The following is a 14,628-nucleotide window of genomic DNA, read 5'->3' on the forward strand; positions in this document are numbered from 1 at the left end:
CCTGGTAGCCCTGGCACAGCCCTGCTAAGTGGACTTTCATTAGCCCTCTGGGTTCTGCCTTTCCTACTGGACTCTCTGCGGCCACCTGGTGCACCATCCCCTCAGCACTGTGCAGTGAGCATTGAAGATATTGCAGACCAAATACTGAAATACTGAAAGTGTCTGGTGCTTATGGTAAGAAAGGCCACGTGTCTGATGGAAGGTCAGGGACCCTGATTCCTTCAGTAGCTGTGAGCCTTCACTTGGCAAGCTGGATACAGGACTAGGGGGAGCTGATTTTGGATTTTGAAGAATAGAAAAAAGATGCTTTCCAGAGGAGAGCCAGCTTGTCTTCCTGGGCTTTGGAAAGAAGGGAACGGCTGATGAGGGCTGATGGCAAAGCCACCTGCCTCAGGTCACCCACTGCTGGCCCCTGAGTTATAGGCCCAGAGACATGGACATCCATGGGACCTATTCTGTGTGTGTATTCAGTGCAAATGTGCTGCAGGAGCCAGCTCACTTGGTCATCATGAGTTGCTTGTGTAGCTGGGCTGGTTCTATAGTGCAGTTCTGTTCTGAATGCTTGTGCCATGCAACTTTTTAACTTTCTTTTGGAATGGGTCTGACTATGTTGCTCAGGCTGGTTGTGTGCTCTTGGTCTCCCACCTCAGCCTCTCTAGTGCTGGGACTACAGGCTTCTGCCACCAGACCTGGAATAGAACTCCTGATAATCACTTGTTTTTATTTTTATTTTTGGTGCTAGGGATTGAACCCAGGGCCTCATGCATGCTGAGCACATGCTCTACCCCGAGGCTACACTCCCAGTCTCACCTTTTTTTTTTTTTTTTTTTTTTGGTACTGGGGATTGAACTCGGGGACACTCGATTACTGAGCCATATCCCCAGCCCTATTTTGTATTTTATTGAGAGACAGGGTCCAACTGAGTTGCTTAGCATCTTGCTTTTGCAGAGGCTGGCTTTGAACTTGTGATCCTCCTGCCTCAGCCTCCTGAGCTGCTGGGATTACAGGTGGATGCCACTGCGTCCGGCCAGCCTCACCTTTTGTGTGTGTGTGTGTGTGTGTGTGTGTGTGTGTATATATGTGTGTGTGTGTGTGTGTGTACGGGGGATGGAATCCAGGGGTGCTCTCCCACTGAGTACATCCCAGTCCTTTTTATTTTATTTTGAGGCAGGGTCTTGCTAAATTGTCCAGGCTGTCCTTGAACTTGTGATTCTCCTGCCTCGGCCTCTCAAGTCGCTGGGATTACAGATGTGCTTCACCATGCCTGACCACCCTATCATCTTTTAAAAAGCAGCTGAATGTTTCAGGACTGATGGGAGGAGGAGGGGCTGTCAAGGCTGGCCATCACTCCTGGCCTACAGACCTGTTTTGGCAGACCACTCTTCACAGTTGATATGGGTCTGGGAGATGGAGGTAAGAGGACAAACCAAGCTTGAAGAATGTACTTGATATTTTTTGATATCCATGACTAAATTTCCCAGGTAAAAGTGGTAACCCAGGAACTCTGTGCCCTCCCTAGTCTCAGCTGGTTCATGAACCTGTCCTATCTGGACCCTGCTGTCTGCTTTGGGACCTGTTGCCCTTTCACCTCAGTGCAGATCCTGTTGGGCCCATACTACCTGGCCTTCCTGTTCCCTTGAGGCTGTGTGTGCCCTTCTCTTGGAGTCAGACTTGCTCTGGAGTTGCATCTTGGGGCTCAGTGGCCTTGGGTTACCAGTGGTAAGGCCCTTGGTAGACTGTGCTCAGAGGAGTGGCCACTAGGGAGTCTTGTCCATTTCCAGCATGACCGTTATAAGTCTAGATCATTCCACGCCTGTGTTTACTGAACGCTATGCTACCTGGGAGTGTGGGACAGCTGAGTGTGTGCTGCACACAGGTGGCTAGGGAGCAGGCACTCCCTTCCTCTAAGCAGCCCCCTTCTCAGTGTCTGGATCTGACGCCCAGGCCATAGGGTCTCTATCCCAGAAGAACTCAGGGCCCTCAAGGGGCTGGGCTCCATCCATCCTCTGTCTGCTGTAAGAGCAGTGAACGCATCAGATAGGCCTCTGGGTGTCACGCAGTGAGCTGGGCCAGTGGCAGGATGGCCTCGAAGTCCAGCTGAGGTCTTTGTTTCCAGTGGTGGTAATAGGTGTGATATGTGAGGCATCAGCACAGCTCTTTGTGCCCCAGGTCTCTTGGTGACAAGCGTGGTCTCTTCCTCAGCCTTTCCTGGGTGCCCAGAGCTCTCCTGCAGCAACTCTGGCTCTTTGGCCAGGCACAGAGCCACAGTGCCCTCTAGAGGTGGCTTGGCAGCAGGGCAGCACCTTTCCTGGGGGGACAGGTGGTAATTCTGGTCTCAAGCAGGCACCTCAAAAATCACTGTTTGCAGCACTGTCCCTCATAGGTCTCTTGTGGCACCACCGCTGTCAGCACTGAGTTTCATGTAGGATAGAACTCCAGAAGCTTCCTCCAGAAAAGCAGAGGGAAAGTTGAGGAGAAGGGGGTGGAAGAGGGCTTTGGCTGGGCCTGGGCAGGTCTTTCCCTGAGGGTGTGCATGAGATGCCCTCACTTTTCCTCATCCTCAGAGATCTGATGTCTCAACGGTGTTGGAGCACACAGCTCAGTGGTATGTGGATACTTGTTCTGTCAGCAGTTGTACGACAGTCCCCTGGTGCATGGAAGGCTCTCTTTTCCACACCCTTGCCACACTGGCCCTTCGTTTCTTTCTTTTATTTTTATTTTTCTGTTTGGTACCGGGGATTGAACCCAGGGCCATTTAACCACTGAGCCACATCCCAGCTTTTTTTATTTTTTTGAGAAAGGGCCGTCCTAAGTTGCTGAGGCTGGCCTTGAACTCAAAATCCTCCTGCCTCAGCCTCCCAAGCTGCTAGGATTACAGACATGCATCATCATGAAGGAGCAGCTTGGTTCTGACTCACTTTTCCTGGCGGTATTCCACATTTTTTTTTTTTTAGTTATGCATAATAGTAGAATATATATTAATTTTATGGTAGTTTTTTTAAGTTTATTTTTTAGTTGTAGGTGGACACATATCTTTATTTTATTTTTATGTGGTACTCAGAATCAAACCCAGTGCCTCGCGCATGCTAGGCAAGCGCACTACCACTTGAGCCACATCCCCAGCCCAGTAGAATATATTTTGACATGTTATGTACACATGGGGCATAGCTTCCCATTCTTGTGATTGTATGTCATGTGGCATTACACTGGTTATGTATTCATATATGATTCATTCCACTGTCTCAGCATGGTTTCTTGTGCTCAGTGGCTATTGGTGTATCATCTTTGGGGAAGTATCTATTCAAGGCCTTTGCCCATTTTTAATCAGGTTGACTTATAGAACTCTCAGTTCTTAATAAAATACATGATTTACAAATATTTTCTTCCATTTTGTGAGCTACATTTTTCTCTCTGCTGATACTTTTTATTTTTATTTTTTCCTTTTTAGTACTGGGGATTGAATTTAGAGGCACTCAACCACTGAGCCACATCCCAATCCCTATTTTGTATTTTAGTTAGAGACGGGGTCTCACTGAGTTGCTTAGTGCTTTGCTGTTGCTGAGATTGGCTTTGCATTTGTGATCTTCCTATCTCAGCCTCCCAAGCTGCTGGGATTATAGGCATGAGCCAACATGCTTGGCCTTATACTTTTTTAAGAATTTGTTCTGATTAATAATTGTACATGACAGTAGAATGCACTTTGACACATCATACATAAATGACATATAATTTCTCATTCTTCTGGTTTAGTACACGATATAGAATCGCGGGTTATGTAGTTGTATATGTACATAGGGTAATAATGTCTCATTTGTTCTACTATTTTTCCTACCCCCAGGCCCTCTCCCCTCCCTTCACTCCCCTGTACCTAAAGTAACTATTCTTCCATAGCCTCCTCCCCCATTGTGAATTAGCACCCACATATCAGAGAAAACATTTGGCTTTTGGTTTTAGGGAATTGGCGTATTTTGCATAGCATGATATTCTCCAGCTCTATCCATTTACTGGCAGATGCCATAATTTTATTCTTCTTTAAGGCTAAGTAATATTCCATTGTGTATATATAACATGCTTCCTTTATTCATTCATCTGTTAAAGGACACCTAGGTTGGTTCCATAGCTTAGCTATTGTGAGTTGAACTGCTATAAACATTGATGTGGCTGCATCACTGTAGTATGCTGATTTTTTTTTTTTAAAGACAGAGAGGGAGAGAGAGAGAGAGAATTTTTTTTTTAATATTTATTTTTTAGTTTTTGGCGGACACAACATCTTTGTTTGTATGTGGTACTGAGGATCGAACCCGGGCTGCACACATGCCAGGCGAGCTCACTACCACTTGAGCCACATCCCCAGCCCATAGTGTGCTGATTTTAAGTCCTTTGGGTATAAACTGAGAAGTGGGATAGCTGGGTCAAATGGTGGTTCCATTCCAGGTTTCCTGAGGAATCTTCATACTGATTTCCATAATGATTGCACTAATTTGCAGTCCCACCAGCAATGTATGAGTGTACCTTTTCCCCCACATCCTCATCAACATTTATTATTGCTTGTATTCTTGATAATTGCCATTCTGACTAGAGTGAGATGAAATCTTTTTCTTTTTAATATTTTTTAGTTGTTAATAGATCTTTTATTTTATTTATTTATATGTGGTCCTGAGGATTGAACCCAGGGCCTTGCACATGCTAGGCAAGTGCTCTACCACTGAGCCACCCCCTCACCCCAGAGATGAAATCTTAAAGTAGTTTTGATTTGCATTTCTCCAATTGCTAGAAATGTTGAACATTTTTTGTTGATCAATTGTATTTCTTCTTCAGTGAAGTGTCTGTTCAATTCCTTAGCCCATTTGTTGGTTGGGATATGTGTGTGTGTGTGTGTGTGTGTGTGTGTGTGTGTGTGTGTGTGTTTATTTATTTATTTATTTTTGGTGTTAAGGTTTTTGAGTTCTTTGTATATCCTGGGGGTTAATGCTCTATCTGAAGTGCATGTGGTAAAGATTTTCTCCCACTCTGTGGGCTATCTTTTCACATTATTGATTCTTTCATTTGCTGAGAAGAAGCATTCCCTCTAAAAAGTGGAACAAGACAAGGATGCCCTCTTTTACCATTTCTATTCAACATTGTCCTTGAAACTCTAGCCAGAGTAATTATATAGGAGAAAGAAATTAAAGGGGTATGAATAGGAAGAGAAGAACTCAAACTATTTGCCAATGACATGATTCTTTTTTTTTTTAAAGAGAGAATGAGAGAGGGAGAGAGAGAGAGAATTTTTTAATATTTATTTTTTAGTTTTCGGCGGACACAACATCTTTGTTTGTATGTGGTGCTGAGGATCGAACCCGGGCTGCACGCATGCCAAGTGAGCGCACTACCGCTTGAGCCACATCCCCAGCCCTGACATGATTCTATATTTAGAAGATTCAAAAAAAATTCATCAGAAAACTTCTGGAACTAATAAATGAATTCAGCAAAGTAGCAGAATATAAAATCAACACCCATAAATCAAACATGTTCCTATACATCAGTGATAAATCTACTGAAAGAAATTAGGAAAACTGCCCCATTCAAGTAGCCTCCAAAAAAAAAAAAAAACTTGGGAGTTAATCAGAAGAGGTGAAGGAGCTCTACAAAGAAAACTACAGAACACTAAAGAAAAAAAAAATGGAAGAATACCTTGGGAGATGGAAAGACCTCCCATGCTCCTGGATAGACAGAATTAATGTAGTCAAAATGGCTGTACTACCAGAAGCATTATACAGGTTTAATGCACTTCCTATTATAATCCCAATGACCTTCTTTATAGAACTAGAAAAAGCAGTCATCAAATTCATTTGAAAAAATAAGAGACCCAGAATAGCCAAAGCAATTCTCAGCAAGAGGAGTGAAGCAAGAGGTATCACAATACCAGATCTTAACTATACTACAGAGCAATAGCACCAAAACCAACATGGTATTGGCTATATATCAAAACAACAAGGTTTTGATATACAGTCACTAATTTGCTAGGCCAACAGATGCCTGAAAGGAGCTCCTGATGGCTGAAGGGGTACCAAGTGATCTGCCTGCCTGGATAGGGCCATATACACACAGTCATGCACAGACACATGCACAAAAAAATAGATATGCAGAGGTATAGAGATAGACACATGCAGAGGCATATGGACCCACAAAAATAGAGAAACACACAGAGATATAGAACATGCAGAGACACAGACACAGATATAAAGACAGACACACCTACAGATATACAGACACCATCGTTTGAGAGTGATGTGTATGTTTAAAATGCCCTTTTCCAGGGCTGGGGTTGTAGCTCAGTGGTTGAGCACTCACCTCGAGTGCTTGAGACGCTGAGTTCAATCCTCAGCACCACATTCAAAAATAAATAAATAAAACAAAGATATTGTGTCCATCTACAACTAAAAAAAAAAAAAAAAATTAAAAAAATGCCCACTTCCAGCCCCCTTGGAGCAAGGGTTATAAAAGCTGAGAACCTGCCAGACACCATGGTGCAGTCTATAATCCCCATGACTTAGAAGGCTGAGGCAGGAAGATCACAAGTTTGAGATGAGCCTCAGCAAGTTAATGAGATCTTGTCTCAAAATAAAAAAGGCTGGGGGCTGGGATTGTGGCTCAGAGTGAGACTGGTCGCCTCACACGCCTGAGCACTGGGTTCAATCCTCAGCACCACATAAAAATAAAGATATTAAAACAAAACAAAAGGGCTGGGGATGTGGCTCAGTGATAAAGCATCCCTGGGTTCAATTCCTGGTACAAAAACAAAAAAAGGAGAACCTGATATGTTTAAGGCTTGTATGAATGAGGACTGAGCACTATGGGCAGGAGCTGTGGACAGGGTTCTTGTTGCCTATATATTAAATGTGCAGAGTGGCCTGCTCTAATCAACTTCTCTGGGACTGACTTTTTACACATCAATGTTTTTTTTTTTTTTTTTAAATAAATAGAGGGCTGGGGATGTGGCTCAAGCGGTAGCGCGCTCAGCTGGCATGCGTGCGGCCTGGGTTCGATCCTCAGCACCACATACAGACAAAGATGTTGTGTCCGCCAAATACTAAAAAATAAATATTAAAATTCTCTCTCTCTCTCCCTCTCTCTCACTCTTTCTTTAAAAATAAATAAATAAATATTAAAAAAAAAGAAAAGAAAAGAACAAGACAAGACATAGTAAGCGTAGGTCTTCTGGACAGCTCTCCAAAGAAATGGAGAGCTTGTGCACAGTATGCACACCGGTGATCCCACGCACTTGGGAGGCTGAGGCAGGAGGGGCCTCAAGCTCAAGAGAGGTCTTGACTCAAAATCAGAAGGGCTGGGATGTAGCTCAGTGGTGGGATGCCCCTGGGTTCAATCCCCAGTACTGCACACACAAGAGGAAGGGAAGGAGGGGATGGGAAGGGAACAACATCTTTAAGTTGCCTCATCCTTGATAATGCTCCAATTGTGAGTTCCTGGGGCCACAGCAGGCCTTTGAGAGTTTAGCCTCAGAATCCACATTTAGTAGGTGAAAGTGGAGGTGAGCCATGTCCTTCCAGCCTGCCTGACTCAGAGCCCCTGGAAAGGCTGGTGTGGCCAGCCTGCAGCCATTGCCTTGTCCTGACCTCAGCACTTGCCTTGTCCTGTGGTTGCTGTGTGCAGGTGGGCTGGGCTGGGGCCACAGGGAGTACTCCTGCCCTATTCCCCAGCAGGTTGCAGGGAAACACTTTTTTCCACTTTGCAGCACAGGCTCAGTTGAGGAGTCTGAGCTCTGGGGAGGCTGGTTGCTGAGGGTTGCCATATCCCTGTGCTTCTTCACAGGGATTGACTACAAGACAACCACCATCCTGCTGGACGGGAGGCGTGTCAAGCTGGAGCTCTGGTAAGTTGGGGTGTTGGGTGGAGACAGGGAGCCATGGGGTGAAATAGGAAGGCACCCTCTTTATATCCTGCTTGTAGTTGCCATTTAAACAGGCCCTGCTCAAGCAGGGAATGGACTCTGTTGCGAGATAGGAAAACAGGAGTATTTAAGGCATCTTGTCCTGACAGGGCCCATGCCCTCTTTGCCCTCAAAGACTTATTTTCACAGTGGCTGATGCTGCCTCTCGTGGCATTTTCCTGGGCTACACATTAAAGAACACATTTCATGGGCTGGGCTGTGGCTCAGTGGCAGAGTGCTTGCCTAGCATGTGTGAGGTACTGGGTTCGATTCTCAACACCAATATAAATAAATAAAATAAAGGCCCATCAACAGCAACAAAAAAAAAAAAACATTTCCCAGAACTTCAAAGTCTGCGACAACAATTTCATTGGTCTCTGGGGTTCTCCAGTTAGCGTCCTGGACTTCCAGGCCCAAGTGGGACTCATTGAGCAGGTAGACAAGGGCTGCCCTCTTGGTCTGCCTCTGTGATGTTACTCACGGGGCTGGCATGATCTGCGTAGTTGGCATCTTCCTGGCATACCCTCTCTGCACTTCTCTGGCTCCCTCGCCTGGCCTCTCCAGGATGTCCAGATGAGCTGCTGAGCCAGAGCGGAGGACATGACCCCTCACTCAGGTCCCTCTGACTCCCTATGTGTTTCAGGGACACTTCGGGCCAGGGCCGGTTCTGCACCATCTTCAGGTCCTACTCCAGGGGCGCACAGGTAAGACCAGTGACACTCTCTTGCTGCTTTTCAGATGGTTTCTTGTGACCTTTTCTGGTCAGGCAGCTGTCCTGTCCAATATCCAAAGCACATTATTCCTTTTTAAGGGATTTTTTGATATATGAACATCAGGCTTTCCCTGATAGCCTGTATATTAAATGTATATTAAATGCCTGCTCTAATCAACTTCTCTGGGGCTGACTTTTTACCCATCAGTTTTTTTTGGTTTGTTTGTTTTTTTTTTAAAGAAAACCTCAAGACATAATAAGCATAGGTCTTCTGGATAGCTCTCCAAAGAAATGGCACTTGTGGGCTGGGGTTGTAGCTCAGTGGTAGAGCGCTTGCCTCACCTGCATGGAGACCTGGGTTCAATCCTCAGCACCACATAAAAATAAATAAATAAAAATAAAGATGTTGTGTCCATCTATGATGATAATATTAAAAAAAAAAAAAGAAATGGCATTTGTGCGCAGTAGTGCACACCAGTGATCCCACACACTTGAGAGGCTGAGGCAGGAGGGGTCTCAAGCTCAAGAGAGGTCTTGATCAAAATCAGAAGGGCTGGGATGTAGCTCAGTGGTGGGATGCCCCTGGGTTCAATCTCTAGTACTGCACACAGCCATCCTCCTTGACACTCTTTCTGAGCGTGGAAGCCTCCCCGCAATGTTGACTATGTCCTCAATGCACCTGCTTTCAGTGTCCCTGTACAGTGCATTGCTATTCTCAAGCTGTGGCCAGTGGCCTTCTGCCTGGTGCTTTGGAATGTGCCCTGAACATAGCACAATGGTCATAGCACCCTCTCCGAGCTATTGAAATACATCTTGTTAAGCTGGATGTGATGGTATCACCTGTAATCCCAGCTACTCTGGAAGCTGAGGCTGGAGTCCATGAGTTGGAGAGTTGGAGGCCAGCTTGGGCAACATTTAAAAAAAAAAAAAAAGATTTTATATATATATATATATATATATATATATATATATATATATATATATGTTTGTTTTTTTTAAACCCAGGATACTTTATCATTGAGCCACATACCTATAGCCCTTTTTGTTTATTTTGAGACAGGGTCTCACTAAGTTGCTTAGAGTCTTATTAACTTGCTGAGGCCGGCCTTGAGCTTACAATCCTCCTGTCTCAACCTCCCAAGCCACTGGGATTATAGGCATGTGCCACTGTGCCCAGCTTTTACATCTATTTTTAAACATATTTTATTGGGAAGCCAGGGTGGTGCTTAGTGGTAGAGCACTTGCCAGCATGCGTGAGGCACTGGGTTTGATCCCCAGTACCACATGAAAAATAAAGACAAAATAAAGGTATTGTGTCCATCTACAACTAAAAAAAATATTTTAAAAAATGTTTGGGGGTTGGGGATGTAGTGATAAAGTGCTTGCCTACCATGTTCAAGGCCCTGGGTTTGATCCCTAGCGCTGCAAAAAAAGATAAAGCCTGGTACCTTGGCACACGCCTGTAATCCTAGCAACTTAAGAAGCTGAGACAGGAAGATCGCAAGTTCAAGACCAGCCTGAGCAACTTAGTGAGGGTTAAGCAACTTAGTAGACCCTTTCTCAAAAAATAAGGGCTGGGGATATGGCTCAGTGGTAGAGCACCTCTGAGTTCAGTCCCCAGTAACAACAACAACAAAAAAGTTTATTGTTTTCCATTTGCTTTTCAGCACTTTCTAGTTTCTGCAATAAACATGTAGACTTTTACAATAAGACAATATAGTAAAGAGAGCAGTTACCCTGGTGGGGCATAGAGGGTTATTGGGAAGTCATGGAAAGGCAAGGAAGCCTGGCTGGACTCACCTGTGGTGTTCCCACCATAGCACTATTAAGCTCTGCCTCTGCCAGACTGTTTTCTGGGAAGCAAAGCAGGTGTCATTATTTCTGTGTTCTTTCCAAAGTATCTATGGCAATAGATGGGTTTTGATTTGCTTTTTACTTTTGGAAGTTCTTAGTTGCCATATCCTGGCTAAGAAGAGTAATTACAAACCCCAAGTGCACATCTTGGGCTCAGGTGGGGAGTACCAGGTGCTTCCTAGTGGCCTTGTCCCAGGAGAAGCCCTGAGCCTGCCCTGCTACTATCCTGTCTCTCCTGTGTGTGTCCTGCTTGGGGAACAGCAGGGAGGTAATGGAGTCTCTAGAGCAAGTGTAGCAATGCTTCTGTGTGCAGCCCCTGATGGCGTGTACCATCCTTCCAGATTAAGCAGTGTCATTTTTTGACCCCCTCATGAGGACAGAGGCCTGTAGATCTTGGGTCTTGAAGATGGCACCAATAGAGGCCTCTGGCCACTGTCTTGCTCATCATCTGTCATGTACAGCACTGTCTTGTGGCTGCTGCAGAATCCCTTTACTTTTCACCAAGGAGCCACAGGCTGTTCTCGTTGGCACCTATGGGCCAAGCATGCTGTCTGTGGCTGAGGTCAGAGGTGGCCTCTTAAGGCCCCGAAGGCTGGTGCTGCCTACGGAGGGAGTAAGATGGTCACCCTGGTGTGAGAACCTGGGGCTGGGGGCAGGGGAGTCTGGCTGTGCCAGTGAGAGGAACTGCCCTGTTCTGTTGAGGGCTCAGGGTCAGCTGGCTTAGACCAGCTGGTGTGGTAGTGATAAGTTCCTCAAGGTAGAGCCTCCTCATATGGAAAGCCATACAGGATGACTGCTGAGGACAGCAGCCACTTGTGGGTATGGGTGGCACATGTTAGAACACAGTGTGGCACTTATTCCTGGGCAGAGCCTGGTGCTGAGGAAACAGGCAGGAGGGTTTCACTCTGGCTGTTGTTTGTTTTGTGGTACTAGGGATTGAACCCAACCCAGGGCTTTATGCATGCCAGGCAAGTGCTCTACTCAAGCTTCACCCCACCCCCAGCCTGTCAAATACTATTTTTTTTAATTTTAAGTTGTTGATGAATCTTTATTTTATTTGCTTATTTATATGTGGTGCTTGGAATTGAATGCAGTGCCTCACACATACAAGGCAAGCGTTCTACTGCTGTGCTACAACTCCAGCCCCCCCCACCCTTTTTAATGAAATCTAGCTCTGTTGCCCAGGCTGGCCTCTATCTCCTGGGCTCAAGAGATTCTCCTGCCCCAGCCTCCCAAGCTGTGCAACTGCAGGATGATACCTGGATACATTTTTTTTTTTTTTTTGGTGTGTGTGTGAGGTGGGGCTGCTGGGGATTGAACCCAGGACCATGTGTATGCAAGCAAGGCAAGCACTTTACTAACTAAGCTATGTCCTCAGCCCCTAAGTTTTGTTTTTAGCCAAGGCACCTCTCCATCTCAGTTCATAACATAGGTCCATGTATCTGTCAGAAACTCAGAGTAGCTGTGCCTCCATCCTGTGTGTTTCTGGCGTATGGGTTGGAGATCAGAAAGCAGTCATAACAGAAGGGCATCCCTGCTTGGACCCAGCAGTCGCACTTCCAGGAGTTTATCCTAGAGGCTGAGATGAGCGAAAAACAGGGGCGCTCCAAGGGGCCTTACAGCAGGTTGTTACCAAAGGCAGCATCTGAGGCTGGGAAGTGGCTCGTGTCAGAGAGGGTGGGTCTGAGCTCCAGCCTGTGTGTGAGAAGTGAGCCAGGAGGCATGGGGACCTCTGGGAGACACTCAGGGGGCTGGATGAGGGGAGCACCTACATTTTTTACTTATGTCTTAGAGTACTACTTAGCTTTTAAAAATCAGAGCATATATTACTGTCATCACTAAAAAGGCAAAATGTGGTAAGTAGTCTATTTTCCCCTTGTTCTGCCTCTTTGAAACACAGGAGTGATGCTGGGATTCTTTTGGGATTGGTTCTGGTAAAAAGGAACCACATTTTGGTTTCTTGGCTATCCTGCCAAATAGTTCATCCCAAATAGTTTTCCCAGACAAATCCATGATTACTGGGTCTTTCTGCCTATAATGAGACCAGTGCTGGCCTTTGTCTTTGTGACCTTCCACCCTGCCTCTTCTGCTCATAACCCCAACTGATTGGATTTAGACAGTACCAGAAAGGGCCTGCCTGCTTAGGGCACACAAGAGGAGAGCTGGGACTGCTGGCACTAGCCAGGAGGGGTGGCCAGGGCTCTCGACCACCTCAGGGCACAGTTGAAGCCAAAGCCAACCTGTCCAGCCTCAGTAAGCCTTCTACTCATTCCTTTAAAATGTGACACAAGTGTCATTGCAGGAAATGGGGAAAACATAAGAAAGAAAGTGGAAATCACCTGCCACCCAGACTTCTCTGTGCAGGATTGTGTTTATATCCTCATTCTGTAAGATATGGTGCCAGGCACAGCGGCCACACCTGTGATCCCAGTGACTCAGGAGGCTGAGGTAGGAGGGTTGTGAGTTCAGGCCAGCCTGGGCAACTCAGCAAGGTGCTAAGGACTTGGCAAGACTCTGTCTCAAAGTAAAAAGGGCTGGGATGTAGCTCAGTGGTAAAGTGCCCCTGGGTTCAATTCCCTGTACCGGGGAGAAAAAATCATCATCCTGTGCACAGCACTCAGCCGTCTCTAGCCCTGAGCTTCACTATCTGACCACCCATCATACCTGTGAAGTGCACTTCTGCTATTTTCATTTTCTGCATGACTGTTATGCCTTACCTTGTCGGCTTTCCCAGTGAGTGTCGGCCCACCATATAGTTGTTCCTGGCTCTCAGCAGTGCTGAGCTGCCCCCTGACAGGGGAGTCTTTGGGCTCCGACTCGGATTGCCACACTAGAGCTTGCTATGATGCTTCAGGGGGCACTGACCCCCCCCCCAAGCCACCCCTCTCCTTGCAGCAAACGATAGGCTAGGTCCCTGTGCCTGAGCAACAGAGCTTACACCTAGGTATGTGTTAATTTATTGTAAGTCTTACCATTTTTTGCCCACCCATCTGGCTCAGGTTGGTCAGTTCTTCATAGGGGTGCCTGGCCTGGGGGTTTCCCCTCTGGGCTAGAGGGGTTCCTCCTAGATGTGGATGCGGCCCTGTTCTAGGCCTGCTATCCAAAGGATAGGGCCTTTGTCTCAAGGAGACCTGGGGCCACACTGGTCTTGCAGAAACGAGAGGGTGTGTTGGAGGGGAAGGCTCTGAGCCCTGGCCCTGAGGTGCACACTGCCCTTGCCTACACTCTCAGCCCTTGCCTGTCCTCTGTCATATGCAGCTTTGTGGCTCTCTGGGTGGGTTCAGAGTGCTGATGAATACTGTGGTGGCTGGGCGCCTGCTGGAGAGCCATGAGGGTGTCACTGCTGAGAGATACTCAGGGCAGGTGAGACAGCCCAGAGCTGAGCTCCTGCTAATTGATCTCTAAGGGATGTAGCAGAAAAGACCCCATAGCAGATCCTGCTCAGCTTGGTTGCGGGGAGCCCTCATGAAAACCTGCTCCTGTAGCAACTAACACCCTGCTCTGCAGATTTCTGGTTGGAAGACTCAGAAATGCCTCTGTTAAGCTCTGCTCAGCCCCCAAGTACTCCAGGGGCAGAGTTCACTGCTAGACTGACTGCAAGGACACTCAGCTCCCATCTTGCAGCTCTGTGGCCACATAGCCCAGACCTGGGTGTGTTGCAGCTTAGCTTCTGTAATGTTTGAATGGTTTCAGAGTAAAGCCTGTGCTGTGCCTGGAGATCAGAAATTGAAGACATCTCAGGGGTGGGAGGGAGTAGCATCTGAGCCACCCCCTCTTACAGAAGGTTTCCTTCAGGTCCCCTCCTCAACTGCCCCCTTGTTTGGCAGCAGGTACATTTCCCATCTGATGTTCATGCTAGTAACCCACGAAGTCTGCTGTGCCAGTGTTCCTGGGTCCACGCTTAGGTGACCTCTGTAGGTGACCTCTATATGTCTCCCTTGCAGGGGATCCTTTTGGTATATGACATCACAAACCGCTGGTCCTTTGATGGCATTGACCGGTGGATCAAAGAGATTGATGAGGTAGGTGTGGGTCTGCACCCCTGCAGGGGAAGGCACAGGACTAGGCTGTACCCAGGTATATTGCCTGCTATGACCACTCCATAGCTTGTGGGTGATGGGGGGGGTCTGCT

The 14,628-nt window shown here is 46.7% G+C and overlaps 1 protein-coding gene across 5 annotated transcripts in view; it reads left to right on the forward strand.

Annotated features, from left to right (window-relative positions):
• Rab40c (RAB40C, member RAS oncogene family) overlaps window positions 1-14,628 on the forward strand; it is a 34,007-nt gene that overhangs the window by 16,707 nt on the left and 2,672 nt on the right. For 4 of the 5 annotated variants that reach the window (XM_078024825.1, XM_078024826.1, XM_021725385.3 and 1 more), the window contains 3 exons: window positions 7,813-7,873; window positions 8,574-8,634; window positions 14,441-14,518. In XM_078024825.1, coding sequence (XP_077880951.1) covers window positions 7,813-7,873; window positions 8,574-8,634; window positions 14,441-14,518 — 200 coding nt within the window. Of the gene's footprint in view, window positions 1-1,171; window positions 1,414-7,812; window positions 7,874-8,573; window positions 8,635-14,440; window positions 14,519-14,628 lie in introns of all 5 variants that reach the window. The other variant, XM_040278506.2, reaches the window with a different exon arrangement.

Source organism: Ictidomys tridecemlineatus, chromosome 10, assembly GCF_052094955.1.
Source record: "Ictidomys tridecemlineatus isolate mIctTri1 chromosome 10, mIctTri1.hap1, whole genome shotgun sequence".
Lineage (NCBI taxonomy): Eukaryota > Metazoa > Chordata > Mammalia > Rodentia > Sciuridae > Ictidomys > Ictidomys tridecemlineatus.